The following is a 25,988-nucleotide window of genomic DNA, read 5'->3' as shown; positions in this document are numbered from 1 at the left end:
GGAAAACAGCTCAAGTCAGAAAGCTGATGAATTTCTGAAATATACTTTCAACAGCTTTCTGAACCAATTAGAGTGAGCAAAGCAACAAAGCAGATGAGGTTTAGTGATGATTAACAAGTTAGAATTGACTCATAATCTGACAGTAAGAGAGCCGTAACATGATTAAACCTGACAATCATTTTAAAAAAGATCTTGCAAAAAAACCTCATATTAAATAAGGATGATTCCAATAAAATAAGGTGTGGGCCAAGCACATAAAGCAGAGCTGAGTTGCTATGGAGAGAGATGGAGAGGTGTTCAGAGGAGCACTTTATGTAATACAAGGCTATAGCATTGACCAGAACAATGAAGCAAAGTTACCAAGGATATCTCAAGATAGCATCTAGATTGACACCAAGAATAACTGCAATCTGGGGGAATTACAGAAATGAAAAAGTCAACAAAGGAACATAAAGAAAATTTTAAGCAGTGAAAATGAAAGGACATGTGACATGAAGACTAATAGGAAAAAAACCATAAATTTATTGACGCGGATGACTAAAGGAGATGTTCGCTATTTTTAGCAGGCACTGATGATAAAGCAAACAACAGTAAAGCAACCTTATATTCCGTTTGATTAACTTCCAACCTGATGGCATGAATATTGATTTCTCCTGGTAAGAAAAGTCTATCCCCCTCCCCTTTTCTTTTATTCCCCACTCTGGCCTCTTACCTCTTCTCACCTGCCTATCACCTCCCCTGTGTCCCCCCTCCTTCCCTTTCTCCCATGGTCCACTCTCCTCTCCTATCAGATTCCTTCCTCTCCAGCCCTTTACCTTTCCCACCCACCTGACTTCACCTATCACCTTCTAAGTAGTCCTCCTTCTCCTCCTTCACCATGTTATTCTAGTACCTTCCTCTCCAGTGCTGAAGAAAGGTCTCAGCCCGAAACATTGACTGTTCATTCATTTCCATAGACGCTGCCTGACCTGCTGAGTTCCTCCAGCATCTTGTGTGTGTTGCTCTGGATTTCCAGCATCTGCAGAATCTCCAGTGTTTATGAACAGTATATTATGTTGGTTTTAAAAGTAGAGGCAAAAGGTAAAATACGAGTGATGGATGACACCTAAAAATAAACCACAGTGAGCTGCTCAGTAGATTTAATGCAAGATATAAAACGCAGAAATAACCACTTAAGAATAGTTATGGAACCTAGATCAATTCAAAGGAGTGGCTGAGAAAGCTGTAGAGTCATTAGTCACAATCTTTCAAAAAACTCCGAATTCAGAAATATCCCTTCAGACTCAAAGACTACAAATATTGCTCAGGTATTTGGGAAGGAATGGCTTCACAAATAATGTCAGTCTGTTATACATCACGAATACCATTCTTAACCTCTTTCCCAAACAACGCCAGTTCTATTTCCATTTACCTTTCTCCCCTTTGAAAAGAATTAACATAATCACCCTTCCTCTTGCTAACAGAACCGATCCAATCTGCCCCAATCACTCCTCCCCCCCCAACCTCCTCCTTAAACAATGGATCATTTTCAACAACCAGCTCCCCTTTAACCAACTTCAGACAATGCTGGTCCAACTTCTCCCCAGTACAAACATGCCAGTAAAATTCCATCCCTCCAAACAATACCACCCCCACTTCTTCAAACAGCTCCGAAGTTTCACCTCCCTCTGGGTGAGGAAATCTCTTCTCAGCTCAGTCTTGAACAGCTGGCTCCTTACTCTGAGACTCTGAGCTCTGATTTTCGATAGCACTGCCAGGGGAAACAGCTGCCCTGTGAAACCACTTAAGAGTTTTGTACGTTTGAATGAGATCACCTCTTATCAGAGTCCTTGATTTTTCTGAGCTCAGTGGTGAACCTCTTCATCCTAGTCTGCTTTGCCTCTTCATAGATCCCATCACAGGAGGCTCAGTCTGAACCAGTGAGCAGATACATTAACGTTCTCTCTCCTACAAGGAATAAGAATACTTTAATTGTACCTATTAATGCTATGTAAGTAAATTAATATTCTGTTGATTGTTGTGTGTGGCACATTCTTCCAAGGTGGTCAGTGGCATAGAGAATGGTCTCAACAGCCAACCAATGAGCTTCATTCAGCAAACTTCATTAAGCCAATCATACAACCATTAAAGGCCAGAAGCCTCAAAATATGGAAGTACAGGTGAGAAGGGAGGATTTCATGTAAGAATCAGCAGAGGATGGTGGAGAGTCTTTTCCACTGTGTTCCAGGAATGCAAGCGGGTCGCAGACACAGTACACAAGGGGGCTGATGGTTGCTTGTTTGCGCTGGAGACTACAGACTGAGCTGTGGTAACTTCAAGCTGAGTGGTGACAGAGTAGAAATAGATATGATTATGGGAGGCATGAAGAGACCGTCAAAAATCATTTTCCATGGTAAGGGTATCTAAAACAAGTGGTGAAGGGCTTAAGATGAAAGGAAGAAGTTTAGAGGCAGTCTGTGAGGTAAGTGTTTACACACTGAGTGGTTGATATTTGGAGGAGGTGGAGGAGTTAGAAATGTTTAAGAGGCATTTAGATAGATACTTAAGGCCAGAAGAATATGGTCCTAATGTGGGCAAATGGGATTAGTGGGCATTAAATTAGCAAGGGCTTGATGGGCTGAAGAGCCTGTTTCTGTGCTGTACAACACTATGGTTCTCTGACTTTGTAATAAAACACATAATGACGGAATGTGTGCAAAGCCCTGGAGTTCCACAGTATTATAACGACTTCACTATCAGTGACTTCTGCAAACGCTTTGCACTGTAATTGACCTCTTCTCTCATGAGTCCTGAGGGTCTGTTTATCTGTATTTGTTAATTGCTGTCTTACCTAGACTCGTTAAACCCTTGTGCTTTCTTTTTAATCTTGTCAAGTTTATTGTGACTGGCACGGGGTTTCCCTGTACTGTGAGTATTTAAAGTGGACTCCTGATTAGCACTGATCATGAGGTCCTTGTGTTTCAAGAATGATTCACTGTGTGGTGTTGCTCAGTTGAGCTGCCACTGTTCTGTTGGAATTCCTATGAATAAACTCTTGTTTCTGTGTCTATATGGGGGGGGGGTGGTTATCATTCCTTTGCACCTGGATTCAGTCATTTGTGTGTGCAAACTGTGACATTTTTTCATTCTAATTATGATCTTTCCTGTAAATCTTGTGCATGATTTGTGAATGCTGCTTATATGATGCTACGTGCCTATGCTGCTGCTGCAAGTAACCCTTTCATTACACCTGTGCCTACATGTACTTGTACAGAAGACAATAAACTTGACTTGACTCCCAATGTGATGTGTGATGAGCAAACCAGGCTGAGATGGGATCCAGAGTTGACCTCCCTGTGAACTATGCTGCTAACGAGAGAGGGAGAAGAAGAGGGGGGAGGCATCCTGCTGCAGATGCTGATAATGAGAGAGAGAGAGAGAGAGAGAGAGGGAGGGAGGGAGTAATTTAGTATTATGACTTCTTCACTAATTGTTTACTTTGCTCCAAGGACACTTTCTTTGCCTGCTTGTGTGGATTCCTGCTGAGACAGCAAGGCGGTACCGGGTGATGGACAGCTGAAGGATGGCTGGTACCCCGTCGGGGGAGATAACAAGCAAGTCTGCTGAGGCACAAGGAGACACGCCACGGGACACTGAAAGAGTGTTGTGCACCCACGCGAAGGTGGGGGTTTGGAGGATTGGTTCGGGGGAACCAGTGTGTGAAGGCAGACCGGTGGGGGCTTGTGTGTGTGTCCATCCTTGCCTGGGTGACAAGCTCACCACTGAAGAACAGTCTGGCCTGGTACGGAGGGGTCACAGTCGGTGACCACAACAGGACAAGAAGACAACAGAAGGTTTGCCTGCAACTGCATTTTCTCTCTCTCTCTTTCTCTCTCTCCCCTTCCCCTCCCCCCCCCCCATGGTACAACAGCAACTACCTCGACTTAAGCTAAACTGAACTGAACTCTGCACCATCATAAGACTATTCATTTACCCCCAGACTTTGAAAGAGCTTGGTTTTGATTCCTATTTCCACACTTCTGTATATATCATTGCTAACCTCTTTTATATATATTTGCATTTTATAGTACTGTATTACTTAGTTTACCAATAAACACCATTAGTTAAAGTAATACCAGACTCCAACATATTATTCCATTTCTGCTGGTTTGGTACCCGGTCACGGGGTATGTGACACCAAAAAAACACCAAAAGGGATTTAATTGGGAACCTGAAGACAGTAGCGTTCCCATTTCCCCGCAGTCCTTCTTCTTCCTAGAAGTAGAGTTTGCAGGCTTGGGAGGCACAGTCAGAGTAACCTGGGTTAATGCCTACAGTCTATTTTGTAGGTGGCACCTACTGCAGCCACTGTGCAGTCCTGGTTTAGGACAGTGGATGGGGTGCCAGTCAGGTGGGCTGCTTTGTCCTATACTCATTAGGAGTTCAAGGAGATTTGGTATCACAGCAAAAGCTCTGGCAAATTTCTACAGATATACGGTGGAGAGCCTTCTAACTGTTTGCATCGCCGCCTGGTGTGGAGGCTCCAAAGCACAGGATTGAAAGAGGCTGCAGAGGGTCTTAGACCCAGCACAAGCCTCCTCCCCCCACCATCAAGGACGTCTTCAAAAGGCACTGACTCAAGAAGGTGGTATCCATCATTAAAGACCATTACCATTTGAAAAATGCTCTCTTCTCATTGCTACCATTGGGGAGGAGGTACAGGAGCCTGAAGACTCACACTCAATGTTTTAGGAACAGTTTCTTCCCCTCTACCACCAGATTTCTGAATGGTCCATGAACCCAGGAACACTACCTCACTATTTTTTCTTTTTACACTACTTCTTTACACATCAATTCATTCATTCATTCATTCATTCATTTATTATTTGTTTGCTTGTTTTTGGTACTTGTAGGAATTTTATGTCTTGCACTGCACTGCTGCCAGAAAACAACAAATTTCACAATGTAAGTCAGCGACAATAAACCTGATTCTGATTTGGATTCTCAAGCATTGTCACGTTGAACTTGCCAGAGGCAGAAGCTGTAGTTCTGGAATAACGTCTGCTTCTGCCCTTCATGGTGTCATTTTTAGTTGCTTTTTGACTTTCTCTAATTGACTGGGAATCCAATTATATATTTATAGCTCCTTAAGTTTATCATAGCGGGGGAGGTATTAAATGCTCCCAATGGTGTTTGCCTCAGATAGCCTCTGACAACCAAGTCCAGCTCCCGGCCTTCACGGGTGGCTTAGCTACTAAGCCCAGCAGAACTGTTTCTACTGTCAGGGGAAGGGGCAAAGATGGGTTATGGGCACCTTAAAACCAGTCACTTGGGGCAGATGGGGCTCATCAGCCGTGGTTGGCAGCTCATCTAGGAGAATGAAAACTCTGATCTCAAACCTCTGCTGCCATGTGGCTGTATCCACTCATGGGGAAAGCTTCGTGAGTAAATCCTGAGGAAATGATCAGAGCTGGGGTCCTGAAGGTAGTCCAGCACTGAGTTAAATGCCGACTAGCAACTTTTGCGACACCACTTGTGCCAAACTGGATTGGTCTCTGCCGTTCCTTTAGATTCATCAGCTGCATGGAGAGGGACAGCTTGCTCTCGTTATCATACTGCCCTGGCTTCCATATCAGGTAGACAGCTAAGATGCAATATCCATGGTCGGCCCTTACCAACAGAGGGCCTCATATATAAATATACATATAAAAATATACATATAATCTCAATATACTAGCAAAACAGAAGAGATTGTTTCTAATTCTTAATCTTAGAATGATATTAATCTACAGTGTCTTCCTTTCCAAGATTATTAAACTGTTCCCTGAGTATGATTATATGTTCACTGACCTGAGCCAAGCATCTCCATTTCTGTACTCAGCCCCTGAACTTTAAAACCTTACCTCTCAAATTCAGAAAGAAACCTGCAAAAGATGCGCAAAGGCAATGGGAAGTTTGGTGTCCATTTGAAAATCATGCATTACATCTTTCAAGTACAGCCCAAGCAGACAATAGGAACAAAGACTGAAAGTCATATACAGAGAGGCACAGAGCAAAAATTCACTATTGCAAACCCCGCACACAGTAACATGGTCCACACCCCAAATCCAGATTCAAACAAATGCCATGCTTGCAAACAAGGTGTAAGCCAATAACCTGGACTTATGAATAGAGCAGTTGAACTATCAGAAAAGATTAAAGAAACATTAGGAGAAGGTTGGGGAGAATCTCATAACACATTAGGTCGGTAGGGCCAGAGGACATGAAATTAATTGAAAGCAATGGCATTTGCTGTCTCATTGATCTTTGATGTCGAGTCACTTTCCGGTACCATTCCCTGAGCTATTCTTCACATGAACCTAGACAGTGCGTGTTGGCAGACTGTTTAATTATGGTTGGGGTTGGAAGCATTACATCAAATGTCAATGCCTTTAGCAGAGAAGGGGAGCCAATTGGAAGGACAAAATAAAATAAACAAAATGCACAAACAGCCTCCTTGATTCAACCTTCTCTCAAGGGCAACAACAGTTTTTGAGAAATTATTATTACCCAAGGTAATGAAAGCCAGGAACATCTATCTGATCTATCTGCAGGTACCCTACGGCAGATAAGTCAAAGAAGCACCATTTGGAGGAGGGATGCCATGGGAAGGGCTGGGCTGCGCTGGGATAAGTGGAGAGCCTGGCAGTAATATAGAAGTCAGATCATGAACGTTTTGATTGTGTCGAGTCAAACAGCCAGGGAATTCATCACACCTTATTCCAAACAAGCTCCTGTGTTCAGACATTGAACTGTATTAATATTCCGAGTGTTGATGCTGTTTAATCCCCATCACATCTGCCTGTGGTCACTTTGGAGCAATAAATAATATGAAAATCAATGAGGGAGGGATGGGCCAGAGGATGTTGATAAATGGATGAAAGGACTGACCTTGTGCTGAGCTGAGCTAGACCCACTGAAACAGTGTGAACACCACAGACGAGAGGAGACCTTTCATGGGTGGAAGTGACAGTAATGAATGATTGGAGGTTCTCACTCAGACACATTTGCCAATCTGGTACAGCCTCATTTTGCATTTCGCTAGATGTAGATTAAGCAATGTCCATACACTGGAATCACATGTTACATCTCTCAACTACAGTCCAAGTAGACAAAAGAAGCAAATGATAAAAGTTGTACATATGGAGAGGCACAGTGCAAAAATTAATATTATCATATGGTAAATCAGCCATAATGCAATGGCGGAGCATACTCAACTGGCTGGATGGTCTAATTCTGCTCCTATGTCTTACGAAATGGGACATGCCTATTCTTATTCCCCTGTAGCCTAAGCAACATTGGTAACCTTGAGAAGTTGTTCACATTGAAAAGATCCCAGAATCAGCTTCCTGTAACACTCAGAGTGCTGTTTCTGGGATCTTTCTGCATGGAAATAGGTCACTGTCTGCCTCACGTTATGCTGGTAACCTCAGTCAAAAGGTATTCCTTTGATGAACCACACCAGGACTCAAGAAGGGCTCCGAGTTTTCCTTAAAACTTCTAGTGCACCCTCAGTTCCTTACATTCCTCACTGACCCTGTATCCATAAGACCCCAAGCTCTGGAATTCCCTCCAGAAATTCTCCCACCACTTGCTCCTTCCTTAAGCGAGTTTGTGATCGTTTATCCTTATGCTTCATTTTGACCTGGCACAAATTTTATTTGATAGCATCTCTGTAAATGATTTACAATGTTAAAGGTGCTATGTAAATGGGTGTAGTTGTCACCAAATTCTGCCTTGCCATTCTCTGACTATTATTTATTGTGTTTTATTGCTATTCAGTAACATACAGGAATATCAAATATGATATTCTATCTATTTGCTACAGCACAATCTTTTAAAAGGGTTAATAAAGTGTGCTTTAGATGTGGGAAAGTGGGATGAACTTTCAGGGTGTTATTGGAAACTCCCGTGAGGATGAAAATCTATGCTGTATGCGTTTGTGAACTTTTCATCCCTGAGGTAAAACTTCCTCCACGAAATCACCTCAAATTATTTGAGTATCTTGTTTCAGCACAGACAAGTCAAATATTGGCATATGATTCAGTGTTGTGTACTTGAGCTAGCATTGAAAATTAGGTGAGAATCACAGCCCTTCAGCCCATCTTTACCATGGGATGATAGAATGGTGCACTACAGCGGCCATGGAAGCACTATGCAGAAGGTATTCAGTAAGTAATACAGACCTGCTCCTCCAGAATATTTCACCACCTTGAGGGAATTGCTTTGTTTTCAGAAATTGTAGCTTGGATGAGCTAGGACAAATAGCCTTCAGAGTGAAAACTTGCCTCTGTTCCTGCCTTACCTGGTGAATATTTCCAGTACTTCTCTGCTTTGCACCGGATAGACAGAAGTTCAAATCTCAAAATAAATTTTTTATCAAAGTACATATACTGCATGTCACCATATACAACAAGCCTGAGATTCATTTTCTTGTGGCCATTCACAGAAAATACAAGAAACACAATCGAATCAATGAAAGACACATGCAATCAATGTGCAAAAGGCAACAAAAAAGATAATAACAATAAGAGAATAGCAGAAATCTTTCATGTTGTTATCTTGACTACCAAAAAGCATTTGATTCTGTCTCACATTCATGGTTAATAGAAGCTCTTGATATATATGAACTACACCCAATATTTTTGAATTTCCTACAAAATTCGATGAAGCATTGTCATACTGTAATCTCCCAATGTACTAACATCCAAAAAAAGAACAACCACTGTTATCAAAATAAATGAGGCATTTTGCAGGTAGATTCTTTAATCCCACTATGGTTTTATATAGCTTTAAACCTGCTCTCTAATTTATTGAATCAGATGAAAATTGGTATAAAATCAAGAGAAAACCAAATGAATTATAGCATGACACAGCTTCTATACATGGACAATTTGAAATTATACACTCCTTCATCAGTAAAGCTAAAACAATTAATTCAAATAGTAGAACTATTTTCTAAAGACAAGAGCATGAACTTTGGACTGGATAAATACAGAACATTAAACATAAAGAAAGGTGCAATAGAGCCAGTAGAATACAAAGCAGAGCAGCAGGATACAACACAACCGACGGATGAATATGAAACATGTAAGTATCCTGGGATATCAGCAAGCAAAGAAAATAGATCATAGTGTGATAAAGGGAAAACCTTTGACAGAATTAACTTCAAGACTTAAGAAAATTTACAAACAGAGCTCAATAGTGAAAATATATCAAAGCCAATAAACACTTTCACTATACCCATATTAATGTGTTCTTTTGGTATAATATCTTGGTCTGAAACTAACCTGGAAAATTTACAAAGTATACTAAGAACTGATATTTTATATGTTACAAAACACTATGCACAGTCAAACACATTTAGATTAACACTACCTCAGACAGAAGGAGGAAGAGGAATAACAGACATTGAAAATTTACACAACAGTCAGATAAAACTTCTGAAGATATATTTTCATTATTGAAACCTGTATTCAGCACTCCATGTGAGCAATTCTGATGAGAAGTACTCTCTGCTAAACTTAAATGAAAACACAGCCCATAAAGTGAAGAATTTATCACTATAGAAGAAAAAGTTAACCGAATGAAGAACATGACCCTCCATGAAAGACATCCTCACAATTTGAGCAGACTAGATGTCGACAAGGAAGCATCAAACACCTCAAAGTTGGAGACCTCTTCCCATAAACAACGGGGTTCCTTGTGGCAATACAGGACCAGGTGGTTAAAACACAAAAAATATCAAAAATACATAATAAATGACCAACAAATTCAAGACAATAAATGCAGAAAATGCCAAGAGAAACCAGAAACAATCCAACACATTACAGAATCCTGCAGCAGTTTAACTCAATCTGATTACTTAAACAGACACAATTAAGAGGCAAACATCATTCACCAAAATCTTGCTTTAAAATACAGACTCATAATAGACACCCAACCTTGCTATAAATACAATCCTGATCCAGTTTTAGAGTCAGAGTCCCACAAATTATGTTACAGTTCACCCATTATTACAGATAGGACAATCCATAATAACCATCCGGATATAATAATACAGAATAAACAAGAACAACTTATTTCATTGATATCGTCATACCAAGCACAGTTAACATATAAAAATCAATAAGTGAAAAGCACCAGAACTATGCTGAATGAGAAGAGGAAATTGAAAGATTATGGAACATGAAGAGGGTATACATTGTCTCAACAGTAATATCTACAAATGGTATCATCACAAAGTCACTACACAATTAAACAATTAGGCCTACACAGCAATACTTACATAAATCTCCAGAAAGCTACAATACTAAACACCACTAGAATTGCCCGAAAGTTCCTAGCAATTGAGAAATGACTGTGCTTGGCTATACCCGTACCTCAGGTTTTACCAGCTTGAGCTTAGAAGAAATAAAATACAACAATAATAAATAAATATCAATAGCATTGTATGAAGAGTTCTTGAAAGTAAGTCCATAGGTTGTGAGAACAGTTCAGTGATGGGGCGAGTGAAGTGGAGTGACATTATCCCCTCTGGTTCAAGAGCCTGATGATTGAGGGGGCAATAACTGTTCCTGAACCTGGTGGTGTGGGTCCTTAGGCTCCTGTACCACCTTCCTGGTGGCAGCAGCAAAAAGAAAGTATATCCTGGGTGGAACTTCATAGAAGTTTGTCAAAGTTTTGGATGACATGCCGAATCCTCACAAACTTCTGATAAAGTAGAGGCGCTTCAAAGGAAGAAAAATCGGCACCTGAGGAGGTTAAATGGAAACCTAAGGATTATGGAGAGCCTGAGAAGAAATAAACAGCAAGGACCTCTTTCCATTAGCAGAGGGTCGAAAACGAGGGCTATAAAGTAAATGTAGGGAGTGGAGGTGAGAGGGGAGTGTGACAGGAACTCACTGCCTGAGCAGTGGGAGAAGCAGAGACATTCCCCTCAATTAAATCCTACTTGGATGTGTACCTGAAGAGACTTGGCTTATCACGTGGGAAGCTGAGGCTAGAGAGACCTCTGATCAGCACAGACTTGATGGGCCGAATGCCTTTTCTGCCATACTTTTTTTCCACCTTAGTGAAGTGTTGCCAAACACCACCAGCCACAATCCCGGTGCCAAAACAACTCCAGTGATCGGAAAATGCTAGGCTCTGTGGAAGATCAAGATCTTCACATTCACAGGAGCTACAAGACCCGCTAAATGTTCCCTGCGCTCTCTGTTTGTCTCTGTCATTTCTCTAAGATCCCTAAGCAGCGTGAATATTCTCTCTCTCTCTACCCTCTCTGTTTTTCTCCCTTTCTCCCCCCTCTCTCTCTCCCCCACCTCTTTGTCTCTCCCCCCCCCCGCTCTCTCTCTCTCTCTCCCTCTCGCTCTCTCTCTCTCCCTCTCTCTCTGTCTTTCTCCCTATCTCGCTCTGATTGCTCTGCACACACAGGCTGGTGTCTGCAGACCGGTGCCTGGGTCAGACTGCAAGCCCTGGGCTGGGCAACGTTGCAGCCAGCGTTCATTTGCAATCGCGGCCAGCCCGGGGCACTGGTGTTTGTGGTATATAAGAGACACGGAGCGTCGCTCCCACTCACATCCTGCTGCCTCTCACACTTTCTCTCTCCGCCCCAGCGCCACCTAAACCAGCAAGATTTCGCCCGCCAGGAGACCGGGCGAGAGATCCCAGCCCGACTTACACCTCGGCCGTAAGTCGCTGGTGGCGGCGGCAGTCGGGGTGGCAATGGTATTGATCCTGGTCATTGTCATCCCGGTGCTGGTCAGCTGGCTGGGTACGGCTGCCCACTACCAGATGCTGGGCACCTGCCGCATGGTGTGCGAGCCCTACCTGGGCAGTAGCCCAAGCATCAGCCCCGGTCTCGAAGCGCTGAGCGAACAGCAGCACCTGGCGCCTCCCTCTACCCTGCTCCAGGGAGCTCCGGGTAAACCGGGACGTCCCGGCAAACCAGGGGCGCCGGGGCCGCCAGGAGAGCCGGGACCCCCGGGCCCGAGGGGGCCAGCGGGAGAGAAGGGGGAGGCGGGAAAGCCGGGGCTACCCGGTGTCCCAGGGGCCGGTCCGGATGCTATCAGCGCCGCCACCTACAGCACCGTGCCCCGGGTGGCGTTCTATGCCGGCCTGAAAAACCCGCACGAGGGATACGAGATCCTCAAGTTCGACGACGTGGTGACCAACCTGGGCAATCACTACGACGGCTCCAGTGGCAAGTTCACCTGCTCTATCCCCGGCACCTACTTCTTCACCTACCACGTCCTAATGCGAGGCGGCGACGGCACCAGCATGTGGGCAGATCTCTGCAAGAACGGACAGGTGAGTGGGTACCGGGCAATGGGGTACCGGGCACCGTATAATGGGCAACGGGCATTAGGTCTCTGGGCATTGGGCACTGAGCAACGGGCAAAGGGTCTCAGTGCACCAGGCAGTGGACAATGGAACTCTGGGTTCCGTAAAACGGATCTCCGGGCATTGGTCACTGAGCAAGCAGGAATGGGACTCCAAACGACTGAGATCTAGGTCCCGCTGGAGAATCAGACTCAGGAACAGGTTTAATATCACTGGTATATGTCGTGAAATTTGCTGTTTTACGGCAGAGTACATTGCATAAAAACTGCGGAATACAATAAGAAGAATATATAAAACGAATATTAATTTTAATTAAATTAGTAGTGCAAGAAGAGAGGGGGAAATAGTGAGGTGGTGTTTCTGGTTTCAATATCTTTTCAGAAATCTGATGGCAGAGGGGAAGAAACTTCCTAAGACGTGAGCGTGCGTCTTCAGGTTTCTGTACCTCCATTTGACAGTAGCAATGAGAAGGGGGTATATCCTGGGTAATGGGCGTCCTTAATGATGAATACCGTCTTTTGAAGGTAGCAGGGGGGTAGTAAGTGTATATGAGCGACGACGGGTTTAGCGTGTCAAAGGAAGGAGAAGGGGAGGATTTGGAAACGGGGTGGGGAATAAATGAAGAGGAGAATGGGGGAGAAGGGCGGGGAGTGGGATAGAGAGAAGGGGAGAGAGGGGCAATGGAATGGAGGGGAGGAGTGGGTAAGTGTTTGGAGTCGGAGAGCGGCCGCAGTGGGAGCTGCTGAAGCAACCTCTCAGTGGGACTCCTCCCCTCCACCCTCCCCGTCTCCTCTTCTCTCTATTCCTTTCCTGCCCAATCTCACCTTTCCCCCACTTCTCTCATTACCACCGAAAGCGGGTCGAGGTGACCACCGTCTTTCCCGGACCCGGTGCGGATAGCGGGACATTGGCTCCCAATTTTCCTCAGTCCTTCGCTCCCTCCCACTCCTCTTAGGGCAGCCGCAATCTCAGTCGCATTATCGCTCCACCCCCCTCCCCACCCCACCGCTCCGGACCCACCCCATCTCTGGCCCAATTCCCCGACTGGTCTGCGGTGTTTTGTTCGTTTCGAGGGGTGGGCGTAATTCAAGCCAAAACAGAACTTTTGCAAACACTCAGTCAGTCGGGCAGCGTCTGTGAAGGGTGAAACTAGTCAAAGATTCCGGTCGAAGACCCTTCATAGGAACTGTTTGGGTACGTTCTTCCAGCATTTCTGTTTTTGTTGGAGATTCTGGCTTATTTTCCCTTTATCCTTCACTTGCCATCTGTTTGAGGGTTCCTAAACATTTCCGAATTTTCCACGTTTGCCGCCTTTTCCCCGTCTCTACAATCGATTTTGCTGATGACACAAAGGTTGGGGGTGTTGTGGATAGCGTGGAGGGCAGTCAGAGGTTACAGTGGGACATTGATAGGATGCAAAACTGGGCTGAGAAGTGGCAGATGGAGTTCAACCCAGATAAGTGTGAAGTGTTTCATTTTGGTAGGTCAAATATGATGGCAGAATATAGTATTAATGGTAAGACTCTTGGCAGTGTGGAGGATCAGAGGGATCTTGGAGTCCAAGTCCATAGGACACTCAAAGCTGCCACGCAGGTTGACTCTGTGGTTAAGAGGGCATATGGTGCATTGGCCTTCAACAATCGTGGAATTGAATTTAGGAGCTGAGAGGTAATGTTACAGCTATATAGGACCCTGGTCAGACCCCACTTGGAGTACTGTGCTCAGTTCTGGTCACCTCAAGGATGTGGAAGCCATAGAAAGGGTGCAGAGGAGATTTACAAGGATATTGACTGGATTGGGAGCATGCCTTATGAGAATAGGTTGAGTGAACTTGGCCTTTTTTCCTTGGAGCTACGGAGGATGAGAGGTGACCTGATAGAGGTGTACAGGATGATGATGAGAGGCATTGATCATGTGGATAGTCAATGGTTGCCACAAGAGGACATAGGTTTAAGGTGCTGAGGAGTAGGTACAGAGGAGGTGTCAGGAGTAAGTTTTTTTACGCAGAGAGTGGTGAGTGTGTGGAATGGTCTGCGGGCTGCGGTGGTGGAGGTGGAAACGATAGGGTCTTTTAAGAGACTCCTGGATAGGTATATGGAGCTTAGAAAAATAGAGGGCGATGGGTAACCCTAGGTAATTTCTAAGGTAAGGACATGTTCAGCACAGCCTTGTGGGCCGAAGGTCCTGTATTGTGTTGTGGGTTTTCTATGTTACTATTAGTCCCCCCTGTTATCCACCGGCCTCACCAAAAGCCCATGTCCCCGTGTCCCCAAGTCTCTTCCTCTCCTCCCCCTCCTATCTTTTCCTTCCCTATCGCTCTGTGTTTTGTTTTCTGCATCGTTTCGCATACACTTCCAGATTCCCCCTGAGGCACAACCGACTTGAGCTGGACTGAGCCTCACATCTCCCGGAGAGGGTCTGACACCCGCGGCTGCGGCTCAGTCACGGTCAGGGGCAGCAGGCACTCGGCACCCGCTCTGTCAACCCCCAAAGCCAGAGAGAGTTGTCCCGACCCTTTCAACATCCCTGCATGGGACATCTCTCCCACCTCTACACCCCTCTGGTTAATTCTGCACACTGCCTTACCCGCATCCACACTGTTCTATTCACCACCCCACCTGCGCTCGTTGTGGCTCCCTTCTCATCATTTTCCTCATTGTCTCGTCTTCCATCGAACACTCTCTTAACTCCTCTCGCACTCGGAACTATCCCATACTGCTGTCGCCGGCCGGGTTGTGAGTCCCTCCTCGCTGCCTGGGCCGTCCTTGCTGTAACTCTGCTTCTCACCAGGTCCGCTCCAGTGCAATCGCCCAGGACGCCGACCAGAACTACGACTACGCCAGCAACAGCGTCATTCTCCACTTGGACGCGGGGGATGAAGTTTACATCAAGCTGGACGGTGGCAAAGCACACGGCGGCAACAACAACAAGTACAGCACCTTCTCGGGATTTATAATTTACACCGACTGAAGCGGCAGCTCCTGTAACCAGGATCCGCTCCACTTCGAGGTCCCGTCTGGGTGCAATCACTGGAAGGGGGCAGCGTTTCCCAGCCGGGACCGCGCCTCACTAACTCTTATAGTCTGTTAAGGATATTTATCTGCAAAAATTGATTAGTGTCCGAGGGCCGAGCAGCAGTGTTCCTGCGGCCGGCCGTTTTCCTGAAGTTTTCTGGCGGTGATGTTTGATTCGGATCTTTCTCAGCTTGGTACCTGTTCCTCAATAGATATCAGCTCAAGCAGATTGAGTCGGCCACTTGTCCTTTCATCAATTACTTCTAAACCATCAGCAGCCCCGAGACTGGACTGGAAACTCCATTCCGGACGCATAGGGAGGACAGAAGCCCCTTGGCTTCTGGGTGGGGGTAGGCAGCGAATATACGCATCTGACCCTCTGTAATGTGACGTTCTCGTATAAACTGAGAGCATTAAGTGTTTCGTTTGACGCATCCGTGGGCGAGCGGTATCAACTTGGCATCCAGTTTGCCGGGGTGAGGGGTCTGTCAGTGCGCCATTTGGTTTGTCGGACAAATGAAGCCCATGTGAGCAGCACATTGCACCAAGCCAGAGACAGTGCTGTCCGCTGGACTTGTACATAACTACACCAGACACAAATTAAGTTTTATCTTGCCCCTGGACAAACCGAATGGACCGGAGATTCTAAACTTTAGCCCCTATCCGCCCCTCAGAAGGACACGTGTACTCTTTTCAGGCAAACCCATACGCCCCGTTGCCCAGACTGTTTCTTGCGTGAGATGTGGGAACTTTGGGAGACCGCCGGTCTTCCAGATAACTACATCTGCACGAAGTGCATCGAACTGCAGCTCCGCTTCCTTGACACGGTCTCTAAGGAGTTAAGGGACTGAAGCTGCAGCTCGATGACCTTCACTTCATTCGGGAGAATAACGAGGCGATAGGAGCAACAGTCACCCCGAAGTTTCAGGAGTCAGGTAGCTGGGTGACTGTCAGGAGAGGGCTCAATAGTAAGTATACCGCTTTGAATACTTTGAGGGGTGGGGGGAGACGGCCTACCAGGAGGAAGCCGCAGTGACCGGGTCTCTGGAACTGAGTCTGGCTCTGTGGCTCGGAAGAAAGGGCGGGGGCGAGGGGAGAAGAGGGCTGCAGCAGTGATGGGGATTTCATCGTTAGGGGAGCAGATGGGAAATTAGGTCGACGTGAAAAGACACCTGGATGGTATCTTGCCTCCCAGGCGCCAGGGTCAGGGGTGCCTCTGATTGGGTCCACGACGTTCTAAAGCCGGAAGTCGTGGTACATAGTGGTACCAACGACGTAGGTAGGAAAAGGGAGGAGGTCCTGAAGATGGATTATAGGGAGGCAGGCAGAAAGCTGAAAAGCCAGACCGCCAGGGTAGTAATCTCTGGATTGCTGTCTGTGCCACGTGCCAGTGAGGCTAAACATAGGATAATTTGGCAGATGAATGTGTGGCTGAGGAACTGATGCAGGGGACGGGGTTTCAAATTACTGGATCATTGGGATATCTGCTGGGGAAAGTACAAAAGGGCGAGTGACACCTGACCCCGAGGGGGACCAACAGATCCTCAGGATCTCCTCCCATTTCCTACATGTGACGCTGGTACCAATATGTACCATGGCTTCTTGCTGTTCACCTTCCCCCAATATCCTCATGGACAGGTTTGCTAGAGCTGCTGCGGAGAATTTAAACTAAGTTGGCAAGGGGTTGGGAACCAGAGTGGTAAGGCAGAGGATGGGGCAGTTTGTATACAAGCAGATGCAGTGATGAGACTGGGAGGAAGGACAGGCAGATGATAGGGTAAATATCAGACAGTGGAATGAGTTGAAGTGTAACACAAGGAGAAAAATTTAAAAGGTTGATGAATACAGGACCGAAGGTGTTATATTTAAATGCACTCAATTTATGGAATAAGATAGGTGATCTTATAGAACAGTTGCAGATTGATAGGTATGACATTGTGGGCATCTCTGAGTCTTGGCTGAAAGAAGATTATAATTGGGAGCTTAACATCCAAGGATACTCATTGTATTGAAAGGATAACCATGTAGGAAGAGGGATTCTCGTTGCTCTTTTGGTAAAAAATGAAATCAAATCCTTAGAAAGAGATGACACAGGATCAGAAGATGTAGAATATTTGTGGGTAAAGTTAAGAAACTGATGGGAGCTGTATACAAGCCTCCAAATAGTAGACAGAATGTGGGGTACAAATTACAATAGGAGATAGAAAAGGTATGTAAAAAGGCCAATATTAAAACAGTCATGGGGAGTTTCAATATGCAGGAAGATTAGGAAGATCATTTTGGTGCTAGATCCCAAGAGAAGGAATTTGTAGAATGCCTATGAGATGACTTTTTAGAGCAGCTTTTTGGATTGGGTATTGTGTAATGCACCAAATTTGATTAAGGAACTTAAGAAACTCCTAAAAGGTAGTTATAATAGAATTCACCCTGGAATCTGAGAGGGAGAAAATAAAGTCAGATGTATCAGTATTACACTGGAGTAAAGAGGCACGAGAGAGGTACTGGCCAAAGTTGATAAGAAGGAGACACTAACAGGGATGATGGCAGAACTGCAATGGCTGGGGTTTCTGGGGAAATTTGATAGGCACAAGATAGATGCATCCTAAAGACAAAGAAGTATTCTAAAGGGAGGATGAGGCAACTGTGGCTGACAAGGGAAGTCAAAGACAGCATAAAAGCAAAAGAGAGGGCATACAATATATCAATAATTAGTGGGAAGTTAGAGGATTGGGAAGCATTTAAAAAACCAACAGAAGGCAACAAAAAAAAACCACGAGAGAAAAAATGAAATATGAAGGGAAGCTAGCCAATAATATAAAAGAGCATACCAAAAGTTTTTCCAAATATATAAACAACAAGTAAAGGTGAGTGGATATTGGACCATTGAAAAAAGATAATGGAGAGGTAGTAATAGTGGACAACAAAATGGCGGAGGGACATAATAGATATTTTGTGGCTGTCTTCACTGTGGAAGACACCAGTACTATGCCAGAAATACAAGAGTGTCAGGGAGCAGAAGTGAGTGTTGTTGCTATTATTAAGAAGGTGTTTGGAAAGATAAAAGGTCTGAAGTTAGATAAATCACCTGGACCCAATGGACTATATCCCAGAGTTCTAAAAGAGGTAGCTGAAGAGATTGTGGAGGCATTAGCAATGATCTTTCAAGAATCACTAGATTCTGGAATGGTTCCAAAAGACTGGGAAATTGCAAATGTCACAACACTCTTTAAGAAGGGAGGGAGACAGAAGAAAAGAAACTATAGGCCAGTTAATCGGACTTCAGTGGTTGGGGAAGATGCTGGAGTCCGTTATTAAGGATGATGTTTCAGAATACTTGGAGGATCATGATAAAATAGGCCAAGGTCAGCATGGTTTCCTTAAGGGGAAATCTTGCCTGACAAATCTGGTGGAATTCTTTGAGGAAATAACAAGCAGGATAGACAAAGAAGAGTCAGTGAGTGTTATTTACTTGAATATTCAGAAGGTGCCACACATGAGGCTGCTTAACAAGCTAAGAGCCCATGGTATTAGAGGAAAGATACTACCATGGATAGAGCATTGGCTGATTGGTAAGGGGCAAAGAGAGGAAATAAAGGGGACCTTTTGTGGTTGGCTGCTGGTGGTTAGTGGTGTTCCTCAGAGGTCGGTGTTGGGACAGCTTCTTTTCACGTTATATGTGAATGATTTGAATGACAGAATTAATGGCTTTGTGGCCAAGTTTGCGGATGCTGAAAAGATAGGTGGAGAGGCAAGTGTGTTGAGAAAGTAGGGAGTCTGCAGAAGGACTCAGACAGATTGGGAGAATGGGCAAAGAAGTGGCAGATGGAATATAGTGTATGGAATTGTATGGTCATGCACTTTGGTAGAAGGAATAAAGGCATAGGCTATCTTCTAAATGGGCAGAAAGTTCAAAAATCGGAAGTGCAAAGGGAGTTGGGAATCCTTGCAGGATTCAACTTGCAGATTGAGTTGGTGATAAGGAAGGCAAGTGCAATGTTAGCACTCATTTCGAGAGGACTAGAATATAAGAGCAAGGATGTAATGCTGAGGCTTTAGAGAGCATTGGTCGAACTGTACTTGGAGTACTGTGGGTAGTTTTGGGCCCCTTATCTCAGAAAAGATGTGTTGGTATTGGAGAGGGTCCAGAGGAGGTTCATGAGAATTATTCTGGGAGTGGCCCCTTATCTAAAAAAAGATGTGCTGGCATTGAAGACGGACCAGAGGAGGGTCATGAGAAATATTCTCAGAATGAAAGGATTAATGTGTGAGGAGCATTTGATGACTCTAGGCCTATACCTACTGGAGTTTAGAAGAATGAGGGTAGATCTCATTGAAACCTATCAAATACTGAAAGGTCCGAAAAGAGTGGATGTTGAGAGGATGTTTCCTATACTGGGTGAGCATATAACTAACCAGAATGAGGGCACATCCTCAGACTTGAGGGACATCCATTTAAAACACAGAGGAGGAGTAATCTCTTTAGCCAGAGGATGGTGAATCTGTGGAATTCATTGCACAGGCGGCTATGCAGTATTTAAAGTAGAGGTTCTTGATTAGTCAGGGCGTTGAAGGTTACTGGGAGAAGAAAGAAGAATGGGTTTGAGAAAGCATAACAAATCAGCCATGATGGAATAGTGGAGCAGACTCGATGGGGCGAATGCCCTAATTAGAACCATAGAACATTACAGCACAGAAACAGGCCTTTTGGCCCTTCTCGGCTGTGCCAAACCATTTCTCTGCCTAGTTCTATTCCTATGTGGTATGGTCTTATGGACTGAGTGCAGAAACTGTAACAAACGGAATCTTATTTTACAATGAGCGATTGCACACACACGAATGAACTCCGGGACATTAACTAGCCAGGACTAAGGGCATTAAGGCAGCAACAAATCCATCATCAATCACCTGGCGATAAACAGTTGGGTCTTCACGTTTCAGGTCGCCCCTGGGGATCGAGATATCCTGTTCCCACTCTGGTTCTGTGGGTTGTAAGGAGGTAGTGGGGGTGTGAAGTCACTTCACTGGGTTCCTGGCGAGCGAATGCGCTTGCTGTCTTCCCGGACGCTCCCACCCCATTGTCACCAGCCACAGATCCCCACACGTCACCGAAACTGTAACAAATTACTTAGAGCTTGATCTGTTTATAATCCACGTTTACTGTCAGTAATCCATGTTTCTCAAGCGGAGGATGAATCATATTGTCATCTAGACTACAAGCTTGGTGCTGGTTTGGGGTTAATTTTCGAACACTGTCATCGGTCGTCAAAGCTTGCAAAGCTGCACTTGGGTTGCGGGTAGGTTTCACTCTCCCTCTGAATCTTTGCCAGTAGGACCTCCCCGAGCTGCTAATTTCTCGATATTTTCCGGGGCCTTCACTGTCAGCGAGCAGCGTTGTGAAATGAGGGCAGGTTGGTACAAGATGTCCGTTTGGCAAATGTTGGGTGCAAGGCCAGTCTCTTTCCTGCTTCAGCTGACCTGGAGCCTGGGCTCTGAACCTGAGGCAAACGCAGACGTGAACTATACTGAGTGGCCGAGCTTGGAATGACCAGCGTTTTGGAACACACGTGAAGGAGGTTTACATTAGATCCAATATAGCGGGAGGCTGCAATGGCTAAGAAAAGGGATGCAGCCTTGCTCGAGTCCATTCACGCACTTGAACATACACACACTGTAGTGCAGGTATGGCCAGAGTCTGTCCTGCTGAAACGAGTTAATTTAACAGCTCCCGTCCAGTTATCCTTTCCATATGATCCAACCCGTCTCTAGTATTATGCGTTACACACCCCTCCAGCAGAAGCAATGACTGGCCAACAGAAACGAGCAGGGAAGAAAGGGGCCTCGGTATCAGTTGCAGCAGCTGATCCGGAGGGCAATAGAAGCAAGTGGAAGCGGGAGGCAGGAAAACTGGGCCGAGACTAACATGAAAACTGGTGCTGAATTTCTTTCCCCGTAGCTCCGCTGAATGACTTTTTAAAAATGCAGATTCTGAGAATCTGAAACTACAACAGAAAATGCGGAAAACATTCAGCAAGGTCAGTCCGCAACTGCGGCAAGACCATAACTATTGTATAATAGTTAATGTTTCAGGTCAATCGACATTTTCTATTTATGCTGCTCGGTTTAAACGATTTGTTTTCATTCTTTGTTGGCAGAAATCCATGTGCCAGTGAACGACTCCTCTCCTGCCTAGCTTTCTGACACTGTTGCCGACCTGGCGTTCTGCATGCAGCCTTTGCCCCTTAAATTGTGCGGCCAGAGTCTTTTTAAACTGGCCAGGACCTGTACCTTGTGAGAATTACGGGATTTTTACAGAGAACATTTCCTCGTAAGAGAATTTCTGCAGAGGAATGTTCCAAAAGTCACTGCAGTGCCTGCAGCTTCTGGCGACCCCACGCCCTCACACCGCAGGTTAGCCCTGCACAACTGAGGAATTCTCACACATTTTTGGGTAATTCGCAGATTAGACCATTTCTTTCGTTCGGGACAAAGTACCTCACTTTAGTTCAGTTCCGGGCCCATAGCTCTGTGTATCAAGGATTAGTTCGTTTTGAAAGTTCCTTCAGTTCCTCTTACGCGAGACCGGCTTGTTTCATTATATCACGTATGTGGGCGTTGGGCTAAACGATCATTTATTACCGAAGTACAGGGGTCGATGCCTTCTGGAAGCACTGAGTCCTGCTGAAGGCACTCACAGGAGCTGGTAGTTAAGGTTTATGAATATTCATTACGTGTAAATACAGTTTGAACCAATTAGGCTGCTTTGTCACACGTGTCGGATTTTGCAAAAGTTAGTTCAGTACATGGCGCATTAATTCCAATCTTCATATTCAGTTCCGATTGCCACAAATTAACCAGCTTCTGCCCGCTACAAGTCAGGCATCTCTCCAGGTCCTCAGAGTACAGTTCACCCCTCAGGCCCCCTGCAGTCTGTTAAGTGCTGACCCAGTTCTATCACACGTGTGATCGGCTTCTGTTTCTCCAAATTAGTTCAGTGCATCACAAGTTAATTATTTCTCTTTCATCTTGCTTTCTTCCACACGCAATAGTCCAACTTCTTGCAGCTTCTTCCATTTCTTGATACTTTGATCCAGTTCATCCACACACATTAATACTGGTCCTGCAACATCTGTCAACTTCATACATCAGCTGATCTTCTCCTTATTCCATTCAGATTCTCTGTTTTGTCCTGATCCAGTTTATTGTACATCATTTCCCCTGCTCTCCTCCTTCGACAATCTCCCCTGACCAAGTCCACCTCCTCAAAATTATTAGTCTTGTTCCTCAAACATTTATACATGTCTTCCCCTGTTAGTCACATTACATGTCCTCATACATTGTATTGCCTCACAGTTAGCTCTTCACACTGTTGGGAAGCTAAGTTTGAAGTAGAGACGTCATTAGCTAAGCAAAGTAATAGCCCTGAAGACTATAACACTAGAGTGGAAGTAAATGATCTCCATCCTAGGCTTTGAAAGGAATTGGGTGAAGACATCACTGATCTCGAAATATCATCATGCAAAGTTTGATGCATCAACCTTCCCTTAGCAGTGAGGAATTTCATGAACTACTCCTCTATTTCAGCAAGTTGCAAAAGAGAAATCATAGTCTATGCTGGGAAGTTACCTCCATTGATCAGGGTTGGACATGGGCGTTGCATCCTAGCTGTCTATGCAAGCCAGGACAGTACAATATGGAGAGAAGCTGTTGCCCGTGCAGCAGGCCTCCCCCCACCCCGTCACACAGCCAGTGAATCCAAAGGAACGGCAGAGACTGACACAACCAGCAGTGTCGCAGGAGTTGCCCTTCAGCATTGGACTTAACAAAGGACTGCCTTAGTGACTCCAGCTCCAGATTTTTCCTCAGGGTTTACTCCCATAGCTTTCCCCATGAGTGGGTATGGCCACAAGGCAGCGGAGGTTTGAGATCAGAGTTTTCCTTCTCCTAGATGAGCTACCAACTATGGCTGACAAGCCACATTTGCCCCAAGTGACTAGTTTTAAGGTGTCATTAACCCACTTTTGCCTCTTCACCTGTCAGTAGAAATGGTTCCACTGGACTTAGCAACTAAGCCACATGTGAAGACCAGAAGCTGGACTTCTGGGACTTTTGTCAGAGGCTATTTGATATGCATGTCATTGGGAACATTTAATATATAATGGGAGCTTATCCACACTCCTCGGTTATGAGAACCATAAGGAACCAGGGAAGTTCCCAGAACCCATGATTAAGCACGGAGAGTCTGAATGCCTTGACATTTTCAGATGATGGATTGGAGATGGTAAAGAGCAGGTCATACATCACAAGCCAGATTGAGTTATTTGCAGAGGTGTTGAATATTGGGGAAGGTAATGCTTATGGATATTAATCATATGAACTTTGGAAAAAATTACTTCCAGCTGACTATTTGCTAAAATTAAAGGCCATGATATTGAAGGCAAATTATTGATGGCTAGGAAATGGGAATTAAAAGAAACTGAGAGAAATGTTTAGTTGTTTTCTAATCAGTGGGATGTGAGTAATGATTTTCAGCACATCAGCTTGGCCTTCTCTGATCATTCCATGATTGTCCCATTCAGTTTGTGCATCAGTTAGGTGGATGCTACCCAATGGATTCAATGTCATCAGGAGTTAACAGTGGTCCACCATGTTTAATGTAGCCAAAGACAGTTTACTGCAGCTGCAGATACTTTTTGAGAATATCTTTAGTGAACTGAACTCTCACACAACGGCCCTCACTGGGATCTCAAGAAGAATTGATCCTTGAATGCTTGAGGAAGAACTGGATTTTGCAGAGAGTGGTCCACTCCTCCCTTCAGCTGCTCTCCCCTCACCCCCATCTTCCTGCAACTTGTCCTGGTCTGCACACAGGTCTGGATTTGTAGCAAATATTCCTCCAGCACCTGCCACAACTCTCCCCCTACAACAGCGGGAAATGCCAAACATAACAATCGCTAGTGAAGATTCGCCAGTGACCAGCTGGAAGTTGTGGACGACCCTCTGAAGAGGATCTTGCCGTTGGTTAACGTAGTGTGAGGTTTAGAGTGAAGAGCTGGTAACTCTGGTATCAGGTCAGTGTTGCATACCAGCTGACATCGTGATCTGCCTTCTCTGCACACCTTGTTTCCCTGGTCCATTTAATGGAGATATTTATGTTGAGCCTCTCTCTTTAAAACAGGGTATTGAGGTTATGATGGAAATAACATTTTTTAAATATATTACTATAGTAAGATTTCCTGTTTAAAAAGGTTTTCTGATGGCGGAACAAGGGGCTTTTAAATTTAGACCCTACGTCCTGCCAGCTCTGTCTGGGTACGGTTCTCTATATGTGTTAGCTGAAGTAGCATATGCACTGTTGAACTGCGAACATAATTGTACTGGGGTAATGTAATACAAACATGTTATCAGTCTCAGTAACTTAATCAGCTTTAGTGCAGACTGCAATCTCAACCTGCTTAAAGCTACCCTGGCATTGACGGGGTAGATCATAGAATGTGAAGCCAAGAGCGAGAATAGGGAAGAGGACAAACAGACAAATAGTCACTGCCACCACTGCAAGCAACTGAAAGGCTAGCATAGCCTTTATAGGCATAGGACCATTCGGGAAGCTTATTAAACACTGGCCAAGACCCATAGTGATGCACAATAAACATTCACAAGCTGAGAATGAGTTTAATGGATAATGTAATTGCCATGCAGGAGTGTTTTTTCAATGGTCTTGTCCATCGAGTATCTATGTATCCAATACCTACAGTATCTGTCTGGTATCTATTTTCCCAGTATCCTGTATGTACCTTTCCAATACCTGCTCTCTTCATAACCATGTAATCAATAACTATTTTCTACACTAATCCTGGAGTTTGTTCTCTTCGACTATGGAAATCTTTGGTAATTGGGTCAGCTGTAATGACCTCTATTGTGACATGTGGTCTCCAGTTCAAGCAAATTACACTGATATGTTGTTAAGTGAATTTTAAATGGTTCAAAGTGGTTTTATCATTAAAGTATGTTATTTATAGTCTTATGTGTGTGTCAGTTATTATAATTCTCATATTTACCATCACAAAAATCATACATGGCATCAGGAATCATATTAACAAAAGGTTAATTAAAGACTACTATATGGTTTGACCAAAGAGATCAGAATCAGAATCAGGTTTAATATCACCAGCATATGCCATGAAACTTGTTAACTTTATGGTAGCAGTACAAAGCAATTCATGATAATATAGAAAAGAAACTGAATTACAGTATTTATATATATATATATATGTACCTTAAATAGTTAAGTTAAAATAAGTAGTGCAAAAATAGAAATAGAAAAAGTCATGAGAACCATGGAACACTACAGCACAGTACAGGCCCTTCAGCCCTCCATGTTGAGGCTGTAGGTAGATATTTATTCATTTAATTTTTCTTCCTTTCTTTCTTATTGCACAGTTAGAGCAGTGGGGATGCTAGGTAGAATCATGGAATGCTCCTCTGGTGGGATGTGGGAAGGCAAGGAGACCTCCAGTGTCCCTGACGACTACACCTATAAGAAGTACATCCAGCTACAGCTTTTTGCAGATTGTGTTAAGGTGTTGGAGCTGGAACTGGATGAACACTGGATCATTT

General features: G+C 44.5%; 1 protein-coding gene across 1 annotated transcript; it reads left to right on the top strand.

Annotated features, from left to right (window-relative positions):
* Nucleotides 1-11,485: 11,485 nt before the first annotated feature.
* LOC132384580 (C1q-related factor) lies at nucleotides 11,486-25,383 on the top strand. Its single transcript, XM_059955783.1, has 2 exons — nucleotides 11,486-12,327; nucleotides 15,151-25,383. The coding sequence occupies exons 1-2, from the start codon at nucleotides 11,743-11,745 to the stop codon at nucleotides 15,328-15,330; spliced, it is 765 nt and encodes a 254-aa protein (XP_059811766.1). The 5' UTR covers nucleotides 11,486-11,742; the 3' UTR covers nucleotides 15,331-25,383.
* Nucleotides 25,384-25,988: the final 605 nt, after the last annotated feature.

Source organism: Hypanus sabinus, chromosome X1 (assembly GCF_030144855.1).
Source record: "Hypanus sabinus isolate sHypSab1 chromosome X1, sHypSab1.hap1, whole genome shotgun sequence".
Taxonomy (NCBI): Eukaryota; Metazoa; Chordata; class Chondrichthyes; order Myliobatiformes; family Dasyatidae; genus Hypanus; species Hypanus sabinus.
Note: the sequence above shows the minus strand (reverse complement) of the source record. Positions and strands in the feature narration are given on the sequence as shown.